At 42.6% G+C, this 16,105-nt stretch overlaps 1 protein-coding gene across 1 annotated transcript in view; it reads right to left on the reverse strand.

Annotated features, from left to right (window-relative positions):
• The window catches only part of LOC138677011 (adhesion G protein-coupled receptor E3-like), a 148,397-nt gene extending 132,507 nt beyond the window's left edge, over positions 1–15,890 (reverse strand). Inside the window, exon 1 of the mRNA XM_069766787.1 lies at positions 15,540–15,890. Coding sequence (XP_069622888.1) covers positions 15,540–15,582 — 43 coding nt within the window. The 5' untranslated portion in view covers positions 15,583–15,890. The remainder of the gene's footprint in view (positions 1–15,539) is intronic.
• Between the last annotated feature and the right edge of the window lie 215 nt (positions 15,891–16,105).

Below are 16,105 nucleotides of genomic sequence, written 5' to 3' on the forward strand. Positions count from 1 at the left end.
GTCCTCCACAAGGCATTGGTATCGGTTTCTCAGTTGTGTGGTTGGTGATGTCTCCATAGTCTTCTTTCTTCTTTTTGTCACATTCTGCCACTCATCTGCTTTTGGAGGTTCTCTGACAGTTTCTTCACCTTCTATAACCAGTAGAGATGCATCTGTTCTGTCTAGGAAATCTTCATTTTCTTTGATGAGTTTCAAAGTTGCAATTTTATCTTCCAGACCCCGCACCTTTTCTTCTAAAAGGGCCAGTAGTCTACACTTCTGGCAGGTGAAGTTGGATTCTTCTTCTGGTCGATCTATGAACATGTAGCACATGTTGCAGCTCATCATGTTGGTTGTCACATCTGCCAAGTTGCTCATAGATTCTGCTAACTTGCTGTGTGTCTTCTCTTTGCTTTTCCCAGAAAGCACCTGGACTATGCAAATTGTCCTCTTCAAGCTTGAATCCCTGGTTTGGCAATGCTTTCCAAGCAGTTGGTCCTGGCTGTACCCAACGATCTTCTTGCTGAGGGAGACTGTCTTTGCTTTTCCCAGAAAGCACACGGAATATGCAAAATGTCCTTTTTAAGCTTCAATCCCTGGTTTGGTGATGCTTTCCAAGCAGCTGGTCCTGGCTGTACCCCATCTTCTTGCTGAGAGAGACATTAACCCCTCATTACCCCACTTGTCCCCCGCTACGGGGCAAGTGGGAAGAACCAGGCAAAGCTCCAGAATTGGCGCATCTAATAGATGCACCTTTCCTGGGCAGCTGCGGGCTGCACTTTTTGGGCTGGGGGGCCGATATCCTTGGCCCCTTACCAGCCTGAGAAAAGAAGCCCGCACCTGTGAGTTTTGCCAGGTTGGTTTTAAAATATAGGGGGGACCACACGTCTTTTTTTTCTTTCATTCAGTGTCCCCTGCTCGCCAGCAGAGAAGGGGACAATGGATGAAAGCCGCATTCAACACCACAAGCAGGGGAACAGAGCTTACAGTAGCGCTGCTTCCCCGTGGCCATCCGTGCACATGGAGGACAGTTTACACTGTTCTCTTTGTGCATGTGTGTGGCACATTTGGTGTGTGGCACATTTGTGTCCGGGTAAAAACAGACATGTCTGCATGTTTTGCACATGGGCATATGGTCCGTCAAAACACGCTGACATGTGCATAGACCCATTCACGTGTGTCGGTGTCTCCAGTACGTGAGAAAACTGTCACTAGATGTACCGGAGGCACAGACGTGTGAAACAGGCCTTACAGGCAGTTAATTTCAGTTCAGTCAGTCAGAGTCCAGGACTCAGTCAAGTGTAAGTTCAGAGAGAGGGTGGAGTGGAAAGTACAAGCTCGACAAGACAGTGCTAGCAGGAGCAAGAAGAGTCCGATGCCAAAGAGCTAATCTGGTGCTGTCAGTTCAAGTTTCCACACAGCATGAGGACACATTCTGAGGTTTGTCTGGATGCTGGGGCAGTCCTGGCCTTGAGGTCCGGAAAGGGTATTGAGAGCCATACCCTTGTCTCCTCTGTGAGGAAAATGTCAGCCGGGTCACAGAAAAAGGAAAGGATGTGATCCTCAGAGAAGCTGTTATGCCAGGAGGAGAGTCCCTAGGCCGGCTAGGGCAGTTGGGCTAGGGACAAGTCAGGTAAGAAGAAGATGAAGACTGACAGGCTAGGAAGCAAAGTAAACATTGCTAAAATGGGACTATATATTATTCTGTATGCTGCAGATGTGTGTAACCAAATTGCACAGCAAAGTTGAACCTGTTAACCTGGACTTACAGTCTCTTGTCTTGTCTGAAGCTACAGCTGGACACGATCCCATGGATGGAGAGGCAGAAGGTAGTCCTGAAGGAAGAGTGAGTAAAGAACCAACTTCACTGCACCACACACACATTACTGACTCCTGTTTAGAAGAAGGGTTTCAGGGTAACGAAACTCAGTTCCGGCTCACAGCAAACTGGCCCTTTGCCTCCCTTCAGATGCACACGTCTTGCAACAAAGCAACAGAAAAGTACAGTGTTTGCCATTACTGAGGGTCAACTTGACTGTTCATATTAGATGTTGATGATATATGTATATATTACTCATGTCTTATTTCTATATTTATGGCATTTGCATATAAAACAGTTTTTTTGTGTGTCCTTAATGAAGTCCTTTAGTCATTTTTTTGCATTTCAAGGTGGCCACCTCATGGAATAGTGACTGTAGAGATTAATATAATTGATTTTCTATTTTTTATGTATCTTCTCCATTGCAGAGACATTAGCATGTAAAGCTTAAATTATAATTTATGATAATTTCAAGAGGGCGTTACCAGAGGTTTGACAGACTAGAAGGAAAGAAGACCATATATTCTCCTTTCAGAAATAATGATAGACAGCCCTATTTTCAGACCTGATTTTTGTACGTATTGTGGAGTATAGGACAGGGATGTGTTTGATTACAAACACTTCATGCTTTCATCTCATGGTAGTCAGTGTGGGGGAGAGAGTGGAATGAGAACTCAGCTGAGTGTGATTGCAAACACATCTGCAGCAGCTGCTCTCCTCTCACAATTCTGTCTGACATCGAAAGTGTTCTGCTCTGTACTATCTGTCATTATGTGTCTCACAGGAGAATGTATGTTCCTCTGACCTGGGACTGTGTTCTTTATTACCCTGCCTTCTGCTTAACATTGGTTAATGACATGCAGGGGAAAAAGTACATGCTCCCAGAGAAGAATCTCTGATAATGCCCGCTTGGATTTATCATAAATTATAATCTAAACTTTGCAAGCTAATATCTCTGCAACGGAGAAAAGAAATGAAAAAGTAAAAAAAGACATTTCATTCAGCTCTGGAGCCGTAATCTTTTGGCGTGGCCAGATTAACATGCTAATAGCAACTAGCACAAAGAGTGATTATAAACCACGGAATAACATGGAAGTTTGTCATATGTATTGCATAATTGCTTGTTTTGGGATCTTACTTAATTCATGAAAAAATGTAGTCACTGTGGTCATTGTCACTTCCACTTCAGGGTCATGCTGCGCTGTGCAAGACCCAGCGACTATGAAGAGAGGTGATGTCACTGAGTTTCTGACATCATCGCTCTTTAGGTCCGCCGGGTCCCAGAAGTGGCTGTTTGCAAAGCTTATGAAGTGACAGAACGAGGCTCCATAGGCTTTGTACTTCGGATTCAGTGGACTATGTCAGACCTGCGTGGGAATTTTTTTTTGTAATAAAGTGGTGAACGAGGGACCGTGTCTTTGCTTTATTTCTGTGTTTTCTGTGTATATTCTTTTCAGATTTCCATTTGCTGGACTACGTTGGATTTGGTGAACTACGTCGTAGCTGTGTTTGATTTTTTTTCTCAGGTATCAGGGAGTGTTTATTTAAATAAAGTGTTTTTTTGCTTGTGTGTGTGCTTTTTATTGCTTGGTTAGTAATGGGAGTGTCTAAGAGACATCTCTCCACTACAAACACCAGGGCTTTATGTTAGCTGTGGTTTTTGGACATTGCAAGGCTGACATCAACCCAGCTAACACTACCCCAATTGCCAATGCACAAGGGTAATCGGGAAAAGCCAAGGCAAAGCGATAGAATTGGAGCATCTCATGTGGGGTGGCTGTGGGTTGGTATTTTAAGGCTGGGAAGAGCCCAAGAACCGTGGACCTTCCCTGCTTGATAATATAAGCCTACAGCTGTCTTCTTTACCTTTGCTCGTTTCAAAAACTGTGGGGGGGGGTCACACTTTTTTTCATTTATTTATTAGGTTAATGGGGTTGAGAAATTATATATCTACCAGATATCTAGCTATTATCTATCTATCTATCTATCTAAAGTGTAAATTGTTCTTTTAGTCTATAAACTAAGCTCTGACAGCATGTCTCCGAATTTCCAAGCAATACATTTCTTAGTTTTTTCTGACAAAGAAAAATCGTCAAAATGAAAAAACAAAACAGTGCTTTCAGACCTCAAATAATGTAAAGAAACAAGTTCATAATCATTTAGAAACAACAATACTAATGTTTTAACTCAGGAAGAGTTCAGAAATCAATATTTTGTGGAATAACCATGATTTTTAATCACAGCTTTCATGCGTCTTGGCATGCTTTCCACCAGTCTTTCACACTGCTTCTGGCGCAAAAATGTAAGCAGTTCTTCTTTGTTTGATGGCTTGTAACTATCCATCATCCTCTTGATTACATTCCAGAGGTTTTCAATGGGGTTCAGGTCCGGAAATTGGGCTGCCCATGACAGGATTTTGATGTGGTGGTCTCTTAATTTTTGCCAGAGCTGTATCTATCTATCTGTATCTTTATAAAAGCTTACTTTCTTTTATTTTAACTAGCTTTATAAACTACAAAAAGCCATCATTGCTGAACAAAAACACATAAAAAATGAGTGAACAACGCATATATTTTCAGCTGTGTTTTGCCTGCCAAGAGAAATTGTGCAGAAACTTCTGCATCCAAATAATCAATGCATGAATATAGCTTAAGATGCTGATGATTTGGGTTTTTTGCTCAGTGAAAATATGCAACATCAAAAACTCACCAAAAAGTCATGGTGGGAACTTAAAGCAAACGCGTCAACAGGATTTTGCTCAGTATAGTACAGACACTGTCAGATTGGCGCTGTTATACTGATTAAAATGATACCTGGGTTGATGAAATCCGTCTTGTTGTTGTTGTTTAATCTGTATTTGTAGTTTTCAATTAGTGAGATTCTGGTGCTCCGAAGCTGTGGGGGTCTGTGGGCAGAGCTGTGGGCAGCCTGTGGGCAGGGCTTTATGTGGTGCTCTGCTTACATATTCATCTGTATTGGCTTTTGACAGGTCACTGATCCCTCGCTGATCTGCCAAATATTTTACATACTAAATATACTATTGTGGTGTTACAAAAATATCAGGCCCCATCCACAGCCCGGCCATCAGCCCCACCCACAGCCTCGCCCACAGCCCCTTCCCAAAGCAAGAGAATCTCATTAACTGAAAACTGCAAATAAAGATGAAAGAACAACCACAAGATGGATTTCATCATTCCAGGTATCATTTTAATCAGTATAACTGTCACGACAGAGCTGTCGGGTGATCCGGGACTGAGGGCGCCTTTCCTGACCCTAACACTAGGGGGCACCCTAACTCGTGCTGTCCCCTGGGATACTTCAGATGGAGAAGATGCTGGGACCTACGCCCTTGCCTTATGTCCTTAGTTAGCCCTCCATCTGTTCTCTTCCGCCACCCAGGGAAAAGGGGGCAGTACTCTGCCCCTCAGTACATCAACTCGACAAACAGAGCAACAAAGACAAGGGGTAACTGAAAATTATACACACACACACACACAAAATATTCACTGAAATTTAACAGAGGAATCCACCGGGGTGTGTAGGAAGGGGAAGAAACCAAAATAGGGAAGAATAAGGAATTATCAGGAGTACCAACCAAGCAGCAGTCACTTATAACTCCTCCAGCTTTCCTCATACCAACTTCTCCCCCTCCTTTAGCCATGCAGCAAAAGCTAACTCTGAAGAGGATTAGTAATAGAGCCCAGATTATATACGGAAAAGGAGTGGCTAGCCAAGCACAACTGTGAGCACAGGGATTTCCAACATGGCCGATTAACCTCCATTCTGCCGGAAAAAATAAACATGTTTAAGAAGACAGAGAAGTGCTTCTTCTCAGTGCTGGAGTAGGAGTAACCAGACGCTGCGGTCTTCTGGCTCCGCTCCATCGCTGTAACCAAGTGACAATAACGGCACCAACCTGACAGTGTTTAAAGGGTGGTGAGCACAATCCTGCTGACAGGTTCCCTTTAACCTTAGGAGCCTTGGTTTATATAACCATTTATAGGGTATAAATGGCTGATACAATATGTTGAATTTGCTGTGACTACTGTGGGCGATTCTGTAATCATTTATAAAATTACTAGATGGCAGCCCGATTCTAAAGAATCGGGAGTCTAGAATCCATATATACTTTATTTATTCAAATGTAAGAATAATACAATTAATAAATAATAGTAAGAAAGAACAAAAATAATAGGCAGTATATGGAGAAACCACCAAACAAAAGTTCAAAATTGGTGTGAAAATGTCACTGAACCACTTCACAACTAAATATATATAGTTTTGGTAAATGGTATTATCATTTTTTTGACGAAATTCGGCAGGAGCTTGAAGAGCAACGTCACTGGGCCCGCCTCCACGCAGTAGAAACTTGCTGTGAGGTAAAAATTCAAAAATCACACCAAAATGGCGGGCGGAGTGTGTCACAGTACGGCACGTTTCTGATTGGTCGCTCGCAGCAGGCGGCAACCAATCAGACACTGGACACTGTTGACGTCACTTATCTCCGGACATTAGCTCCGGACATTAGCTCCGGACATTAGCTCCGGACATTATCTCCGCACATTAGCTCCGGACATTAGCTCCGGACATTAGCTCCGGACAAAGCCACGGAAGTTGGCACAAATTGCAGGAAGTAGTATTCTAGGCAATTATATATTAGATTTCTGAATCCTGTAGCAGCCAAAAAAAAAATATTTTCATAATTTACCAATATAGAAAAAGGGAAAAATAATGAGAACAGAAACTGCCAAATTGACAGATGAAATCTTCCTAAAATAGCTTAACCGCATGCCAATTCCCTGAACCATATTTAACCCCTTAATCCCATATGACGTACTATCCCATCAAGGTGACCTGGAACTTAATTCCCCGTGACGGGATAGTACATCATATGCGATGTGAGTGCGGCCGATGACTATCGCAGCTGACATCCGGCACTATGTGCCAGGAGCGGTCATGGACCCGACACATTAACCCCCGGCACACTGCGATCAAACATGATCGCAGTGTTCCGGGGGCATAAGGAAGATGATCGGTACAAGAAGATGTGCTCACCTTGTACCGAGCGTCTCCTCCCTGCAGGCCCCGGATCCAAAATGGCCGCGGGGCTACTTCCGGGCCCTGCAGGGAGGTGGCTTACCATGTGCCTGCCCAGAGCCACTGCTGGTAAGCCAGGAGCAGGGCACGTCTCATCGCTGATCTGACACAGCTCTGCAAAGTGTCACATCAGCGATCTGTCACTATACAGTGATGTCCCCCCTGGGACAAAAATTTATTTCCATTTTCCCAGTTAGGGCTAAAGTTAGGGTTAGAGCTAGGGCTAGGGTAAGGGTTAGGGATAAGGCAAGGGTTAGGGCTAGGATTAGGGTTGGGGTTAGGGTTAGGGCTAGGGTTAGGGCTTGGGTTAGGGTTAGGGCTAGGGTTAGGGTTGGGGCTAGGGTTGGGGCTAGGGTTTGGATTGGGGCTACAGTTACGGTTGGGGCTAAAGTTAGGGTTAGGGCTGGGGCTAAAGTTAGGGCTGGGGCTAAAGTTAAGGTTAGGGCTACAGTTAGGGTTGGGGCTAAAGTTAGGGTTGGGGCTAAAGTTAGGGTTAGGGTTGGGGCTAAAGTTAGGGTTGGGATTGGGGCTAGAGTTAGGGGTAGGGTTGGGGCTAAAGTTAGAGTTAGGGTTGGGGCTGAAGTTAGAGTTAGGGTTGGGGCTAAAGTTAGAGTTAGGGTTGGGGCTAAAGTTAGGGTTAGGGTTGGGGCTAAAGTTAGGGTTAGGGTTGGGGCTAAAGTTAGGGTTGGGGCTAAAGTTAGGGTCAGGCTACTTTCACACTAGCATCGGCCCGACGTACCGACGCAAACTGCAAAAAAAATGAACAACGGGGGCAGAGGATGCAATTTTACAACGCATCCGCTGCCCCATTGTAAGGTCCGGGGAGGAAGGGGCGGAGTTCCAATCGCGCATGCGCGGTCGGAAATGGCAGACACAACGCACAAAAAAATGTTACATGCAACGTTTTTTGTGCCGACGGTCTGCTAAAACACCACGCATCCGTCGCACGACGGACGCGACATGTGGCCATACTTCGCAATGCGTCGCTAATGCAAGTCTATGGAGAAAAAACGCATCCTGCGGGCAACTTTTCAGGATGCGTTTTTTCTCCAAAACAACGCATTGCGACGTACGTCACACGACGCTAGTGTGAAAGTAGCCTCAGGGTTTGGATTACATTTACGGTTGGGATTAGGGTTAGGGGTGTGTCAGGGTTAGGGGTGTAGTTATGGTTATGGTTGGGATTAGGGTTAGGGGTGTGTTTGGGATAGGGTTTCAGTTAGAATTGGGGGTTTCCACTGTTTAGGCACATCAGGGCTCTCCAAATGCGACATGGCGTCCGATCTCAATTCCAGCCAATTCTGCGTTGAAAAAGTAAACAGTGCTCCTTCCCTTCCGAGCTCTCCCGTGCGCCCAAACAGGGGTTTACCCCAACATATGAGGTATCAGCATACTCAGGACAAATTGGACAACAAGTATTGGGGTCCAATTTCTCTTGTTACCCTTGATAAAATAAAAATTTGGGGGCTAAAAAAACATTTTTGTGGGAAAATAATTAATTTTTATTTTCACGACTCTGGGTTATAAACTGTTGTGAAACACTTGGGGGTTAAAAGCTGTCAAAACAAATCGAGATAAGTTCCTTGGGGGTGTAGTTTCCAAAATGGTGTCACTTGTGGGGGGTTTCTACTGTTTAGGTGCATCAGGGGCTCTGCAAATGCAATGTGACGCCTGCAGACTAATCCATCTAAGTCTGCATTCCAAAAGGCACTCCTTCCCTTCCAAGCTCTGCCATGCGCCCAAACGGTGGTTCCCCCCCACATATGGGGTATCAGCATACTCAGGACAAATTGAACAACAACTTTTGGGGTCCAATTTCTCCTGTTACCCTTGGAAAAATACAAAACTGGGGGCTAAAAAATAATTTTTGTGGAAAAAAAATGATTTTTTTATTTTCACGGCTCTGAGTTATAAACTGTAGTGAAACACTTGGGGGGTCAAAGTTCTCACAACACATCTAGATACGTTCCTTGGGGGGTCTAGTTTCCAAAATGGTGTCACTTCTGGGGGCTTTCTACTGTTTAGGTGCATCAGGGGCTCTGCAAATGCAACGTGATGCCTGCAGACCAATCCATCTAAGTCTGCATTCCAAATGGCGCTCCTTCCCTTCCAAGCACTGCCATGCGCCCAAACGGTGGTTCCCCCCACATATAGGGTTTCAGCGTACTCAGGACAAATTGGACAACAACTTTTGGGGTCGAATTTCTCCTGTTACCCTTGGGAAAATACAAAACTGGGGGCTAAAAAAGAATTTTTGTGAAAAAAAAAGAATTTGTATTTTCACGGCTCTGCATTATAAACTGTAGTGAAACACTTGGGGGTTCAAAGCTGTCAAAACATATCTATATAAGTTCCTTAGGGGGTCTACTTTCCAAAATGGTGTCACTTGTGGGGGTTTCAATGTTTAGGCACATCAGGGGCTCTCCAAACGCAACATGGAGTCCCATCTCAATTCCAGTCAATTTTGCATTGAAAGTCAAACGGCGCTCCTTCCTTTCCGAGCTCTGCCATGCGCCCAAACAGTGGTTTATCCCCACATGTCGGGTATCGGCATACTCAGAACAAATGGCACAACAACGTTTGGGGTCCAATTTTTTCTCTTACCTTTGGGAAGATAAAAAATTTGGGGCGAAAAAATCATATTTGTGAAAAAATATGATTTTTTATTTTTATGGCTCTGCACTATAAACTTCTGTAAAGCACTTGGTGGGTTAAAGTGCTCACCACACATCTAGATATGTTCCTTAGGGGGTCTACTTTCCAAAATGTTGTCACTTGTGGGGGGTTTCAATGTTTAGGCACATCAGGGGCTCTCCAAACGCAACATGGCGTCCCATCTCAAATCCAGTCAATTTTGCATTGAAAAGTCAAATGGCGCTCCTTCACTTCCAAGCTCTGCCATGCACCCAAACAGTGGTTTACCCCCACATATGGGGTATCAGCGTACTCAGAACAAATTGTTTAACAACATTTGGGGTCCATTTTCTCCTGTTACCCTTGGTAACATAAAACAAATTGGAGCTAAAATAAATTTTTTGTGAAAGTTAAATGTAAATTTTTTTTAAACATTCCAAAAATTCCTGTAAAACACCTGAAGGGTTAATAACATAGTAACATAGTAACATAGTAACATAGTAACATAGTTAGTAAGGCCGAAAAAAGACATTTGTCCATCCAGTTCAGCCTATATTCCATCATAATAAATACCCAGATCTACGTCCTTCTACAGAACCTAATAATTGTATGATACAATATTGTTCTGCTCCAGGAAGACATCCAGGCCTCTCTTGAACCCCTCGACTGAGTTCGCCATCACCACCTCCTCAGGCAAGCAATTCCAGATTCTCACTGCCCTAACAGTAAAGAATCCTCTTCTATGTTGGTGGAAAAACCTTCTCTCCTCCAGACGCAAAGAATGCCCCCTTGTGCCCGTCACCTTCCTTGGTATAAACAGATCCTCAGCGAGATATTTGTATTGTCCCCTTATATACTTATACATGGTTATTAGATCGCCCCTCAGTCGTCTTTTTTCTAGACTAAATAATCCTAATTTCGCTAATCTATCTGGGTATTGTAGTTCTCCCATCCCCTTTATTAATTTTGTTGCCCTCCTTTGTACTCTCTCTAGTTCCATTATATCCTTCTTGAATGTGGTTTTGAGCACCTTGAGGGGTGCAGTTTTTAGAATGGTGTCAGACTTGGTTATTTTCTATCATATAGACCCCTCAAAATGACTTCAAATGTGATGTGGTCCCTAAAAAATATTGGTGTTGTAAAAATGAGAAACTGCTGGTCAAATTTTAACCCTTATAACTCCCTAACAGTTACCTCGAGTTGCGGTGATGCGCCCTCTGCTGGATGTCCTCATATGAACTCGAGCCTGGGAACTTTTCAGAATATTTTCCCACGCTCGAGTTCATATGAGGACATCCAGCAGAGGGCGCATCACCGCGACTGAAGGTAACTACAGGTCATTGACCTACATTCTATTCATTCCCCTGGGGTTTTACTGGCAGGAGTACAGCTGCATTAGCAGGCTTCTGCTTGTAAAATTAGTTAACCCTTTCAAATGGATTTACAGCGTGGGACGAGACAGATCATCGGAAGGTATGGAATATTGTTGTTTGATTTTTTTACATTTGTTACAGGTGACAAGGGTCTTCAGGTGGATTACCAGTATAATAAAATATTACAACAACCTGTGTATTTATTTCATTAAAATACTTTGTAATAATGTGTGTGTTTTTTTTAACCATTTCATACTATTGGATTAATAATGGATAGGTGTCATAATTGACGCCTCTCCATTATTAACCTGGCTTAATGTCACCTTACAATAGAAAGGTGACATTAACCCATTATTACCCCATATCCCACAGCTACACGGGAATGGGAAGAGAGTGGCCAAGTGCCGGAATAGGCGCATCTTCCAGATGTCCCTTTTCTGGGGTGGCTGGGGCAGATGTTTTTAGCCAGGGGGGGCAATAACCAAGGACCCTCTCCAGGCTATTAATATCTGCCCTCAGTCACTGGCTTTACCATTCTGGCAGAGAAAATTGCGCCGGAGCCCCTGCCAATTTTTTCCGCGATTTAACCCTTTAATTCAATAGCTAGAGCGCCCAAATTTTGCACATACAGACTACTAACATTAGTAGTGTGGAATATGCAAAAAAAAAGGGATATGAGATGGTTTACTGTATGTAAACCATGTTTCATATCATGTCGGGTTTGGAAAGGAGATAGCAAAAGCCGGCAATTGAATTACCGGCTTTTAAGCTATCTAGCGCTGTATGAAATAATATAAATATGTGTGTTTCACTGACATATATATATATATATATATATATATATACCCCTATACTATGTGTAGACATTTATCTTAGCTATTCATTTCTAACCTGTCAGTGTGATTTTACTGTACACCGCACTGAATTTCCGGCTTTTCGCTAGAACACCGCTGCGTATTTCTCGCAGGTCACACTGTTGGTCCGTGTGTAATCTGTATTTTTCTCGCCCCCATAGACTTTCATTGGCGTATTTTTTGCGCAATACGGTGACAAACGCAGCATGCTGAGATTTTCTACGGCCATAGAAGACCATATAATACGGATCAGTAAAGTATGGCAGATAGGGGTTGGGCCATAGAGAATCATTGTACCGTATGCAATCCGTATTTTCTGCACCTCTCATACGTCCGTAAAACTCGCTAGTGTGAGGCCGGCCTTAAAGAGCATCTGTTTGTAGGATTAAGCCCCCTAAGCTGTCTAAACAGACATAGAAAGTCATAGAAAGCTTAATAAAATGATACATTAATGTTTATGATCCAATTTCTTATTCTAGAGAAATCCACATTTTTCTTAAAGGGAACCTGTCATCCCAAAAATCGAAGATGAACTGGCACCGGCACCAGGGGCTTATCTACAGCATTCTGTAATGCATTCTGTAATGCTGTAGATAAGCCCCTGATGTATCCTGAAAGATGAGAAAAAGAGGTTAGATTATACTCACCCAGGGGCGGTCCCGCTGCTGTCTGCGTCTGATGAGCGTCGCGGTCTGCTCCGTGGCCTCCTATCTTCTTACGATGATGTCCTCTTCTTGTTTTCACGCCACAGCTCTGGTGCAGGCATACTTTGTCTGCCCTGTTGAGGGCAGAGCAAAGTACTGCAGTGCGCAGGCGCCGGGAAAGGTCAGAGAGGCCCAGCGCCTGCACACTGCAGTACTTTGCTCTGCCCTCAACAGGGCAAAGTACGCCTGCACCGGAGCCGTGGCAGGAAGAGGGAATGAAGAGGAGGACATCATCGTAAGAAGATAGGAGGCCCCGGACCACGATGTCTATCGGACCCAGACCGCAGCGGGACCGCCCCTGGGTGAGTATAATAGAACCTCTTTTTCTCATCTTTCAGGATACATTGGGGGCTTATCTACAGCATTACAGAATGTTGAAGATAAGCCCCTGATGCCGGTGGCCACAGCTCATCTTCGATTTTTGGGGTGACAAAAATTTTTTACGAATTGAACCTTTTGATGAATGATGCAGTATGATGAAAAAAAAACAGCATTTTTGGTGTGTTTTTTAATGTTTTATTTTATAGTGTTCAACCTACATACTAAATAATGTTAAAGATTTATAGCTCAAGTTCTTTTAGAAAAGTTATTTGGAAACCTAAAGCTAATTAAAAAAAGGATCAAAAGACTGAACGAATTAATAGCAGGTCAGTGTTTGACAGGAATGGATAGGAAAAGTTTTCCAAGTGTTTGCTGAGCACTTTTTTCAGGAATCTTTTGAAAAAAAAAACTCCTTGAAAAACATTGTGCGCGCATACATTGGCAGGAACCCTGAGACTATTCATTGGCTTCAGGTTTCCATAGCATCCATCAGCCCCCGATTGTGGCATCAATGTGCTGTCTGTGATTTTCACAAACCCAAAGAATTGTATGGATGATTGTGGTCATTGACTCAGATCAAAAAAAAGTCTTGTCTCTAAATTTTTTTTGTGGACATGGGAAGAGCACAATAGACTATAATGGGTGAAAAACGGATGTCTGAATGAGCTTTAAGTGTAAGAATTTATTACAATACACCAACAATTCATTTGCAGATTTCACCTTTCAGCAGAAACATTGTTACTTATGCATTATGAGAAGTTGAACAGTTTTATTTGGGACATGCAACCATCATTATCTGCATCATCACAAAAAGGTCAAACAGTACAGACTAGAAAGGAACTAGACGCGTATCAACAAGCTGTCACAGTTAACACAATACCATTTGCTGTCTACTCAAGAAAATTGCAAGCATAAGCCTGCAGCTGTTGTACGCTTCAACACGCTCACGCATAAAGCTGGCACAATCGTCTGTAACATGCTTGCATTCCAGAATCATCATGGTAGGTTAGATATGGTCAACATCTACAGCAGAGTACACCATTTTATTTAGCATACAGCAATCATAATATAATATTTTCCACCCTTCTTAAAACCTTGTGTTACATTTGAAAAATGATGTTTATGGGATTCTCTTCAGAAATATTTGCAGAACCTAATAATTAACATAAACAGTTTTTTTCTCCCACAAAAAGGCCCTAACGCTTGATTGTTGCAAACACACATGGTCACAGAATACACTTGATGGCATAAACATAAAAAATCTTGAGATCTTTAACCCCGTAACGACCAGGGGGACCATATTTCAGTTTTTGCATTTTGGTTTTTCGCTCCCCTTATTCCCAGAGCCATAACTTTTTTATGTTATGATCAATTTGGCCAAGTGAGGGCTTTTTTTTGTGGGACAAGTTGTACTTTTGAATGACACCAATTGTTTTAACATATCATGTACTGGAAATCGGGAAAAAAATCCAAATGCGGTGAAATTGCAAAAACAAGTGCAATTCCACAGTTGTTTTTTTTTTTTTTTTTACCATGTTGACTAAATGCTAAAACTGACCTGCCATTATGATTCTCCGGGTCATTACAAGTTTACAGACACCAAACATGTCTTGGTTCTTTTTTATTTAAGTGGTGAAAGAAAATCAAAACTTTGTTAAAAAAAAATAAAAATGGTGCCATTTTCTGAGACCTGTAGACTCTCCATTTTTGATGATGGCCTATTTTTTGCGCACCGAGCTGACATTTTTACTGGTACCAATTTGGTGCAGATATGATCTTCAAATCACCCGTTATTGCATTTTATTACAATGTAGCCGCGACCAAAAATACGTAATTCTGGCATTTTGAATTGTTTTCTTGTTATGAGTTACATGCCGCTGTCAGAGATTGACAGCGGCATTTAAATAGTTAACATTCGCCTGTGGATCCACCCGCGGCTATTGAGAGCACATGTCAACTGTATAGATCAGCTTTCATGTGCCCGGAAAGGTGCGGGCTCAGCATTGGAGCCCTCACCAAAAAGAGGGATTCCGACTTGGGCATGCTATTACGCCCAATGTCAGAAAGGGGTTAAGGTCACTTTTCAATAGTCCTTTCATGGGGTCGGAGGACAATAAAATACTCCACTAGATCACTATGGGCTGCTTCTGAAGTGGAGATCAGCTCTCGGCCATAGTGGTTCGAAGGCCGCTTACTATGACTGCCTCATGCTATAATAAGACGATTGTGTTGGAACCTGCTGGCAGCATGGTGATCGATGGAGCACCCATTTAGGTCATTTACATGCCTGTCCTGACCTCATGTTTACTCCTTACAAACTTGTGACTATTTCATCACTGTACAGCAATATTATTGTGGAATTCCTGTTTTTGGCAAGCAAATTGGAGGAGGATTGCTGATCCCTACACAGACCTTCTGGTGGTCATTTTTTGCTTTATTAATTGTTTTTATAATTTTAAATTGTGTTCATTAATAAAATGTACAATATTTTATAATTGGTGATCCTGACTATTTTATACACACTTCTTTCTTTCTTTGTTTCCAACCATGGAAATCCGAGCAGACCATTCATAATGCAGCCTTGGTAGGCCATGATAATCCACATTATCCTATCTTTACAGATTAACTAACAAACCATGAGATTACCTCTAAACTCATAGCAAATTACTCTGTAGCATTTATCATAGTCCATGGAAAGTGACCAGTTAGATAATTGTATAGTAATTAGACGTGTCAAGACACACACATAGATTATTACCGAGTATCAGCAGCAGGACATATCTGCAGGACCTCTGATCCATTCTGTGTTCCTTCAGTTGGTTTGCCTTCGGAAGAAGTTCTATAAATGCCTTGATTTGGGGCTTTACCCAAATGTCTTCCACTCTAGGTTATGTAGACCAGCTCTCACTGTCTGTCAAATATCAATTTCCATTTCGAAACCGTAGAATAAGTCTTGTCCTCGTTACACCACAACCTGTCCAGCATCTGCAGAATATTCTGTGCCTCCTCGGACTTCTTTGCACAAGGCTAGCTCTCCAAAATGAGAGGCTCCTTATGAGTATTTTTAGGCTTCAGCTACGAGCTGTATTTTATGCTCCACTAATAATGCCCTATTCAGTTTACGTGATATGTGGTCACTTGCTCTCATATCTGTGTGATCTTATTTTAACTTTTTTTTCTCAAGTCTGATTGTGTAAATTTAAGAGGAAGTTTTAAAAGTGGGTCTGTAAAGTACGGGAAGTACAGCAAGAAAAAATAGCTGAAGCACAAGCAAGGAAATTCAAAGAGATAACAAAATAGATCTAGATAATGTCATACATGGCC

The sequence above is a fragment of the Ranitomeya imitator genome, chromosome 4 (assembly GCF_032444005.1).
Source record: "Ranitomeya imitator isolate aRanImi1 chromosome 4, aRanImi1.pri, whole genome shotgun sequence".
NCBI classification, from domain to species: domain Eukaryota; kingdom Metazoa; phylum Chordata; class Amphibia; order Anura; family Dendrobatidae; genus Ranitomeya; species Ranitomeya imitator.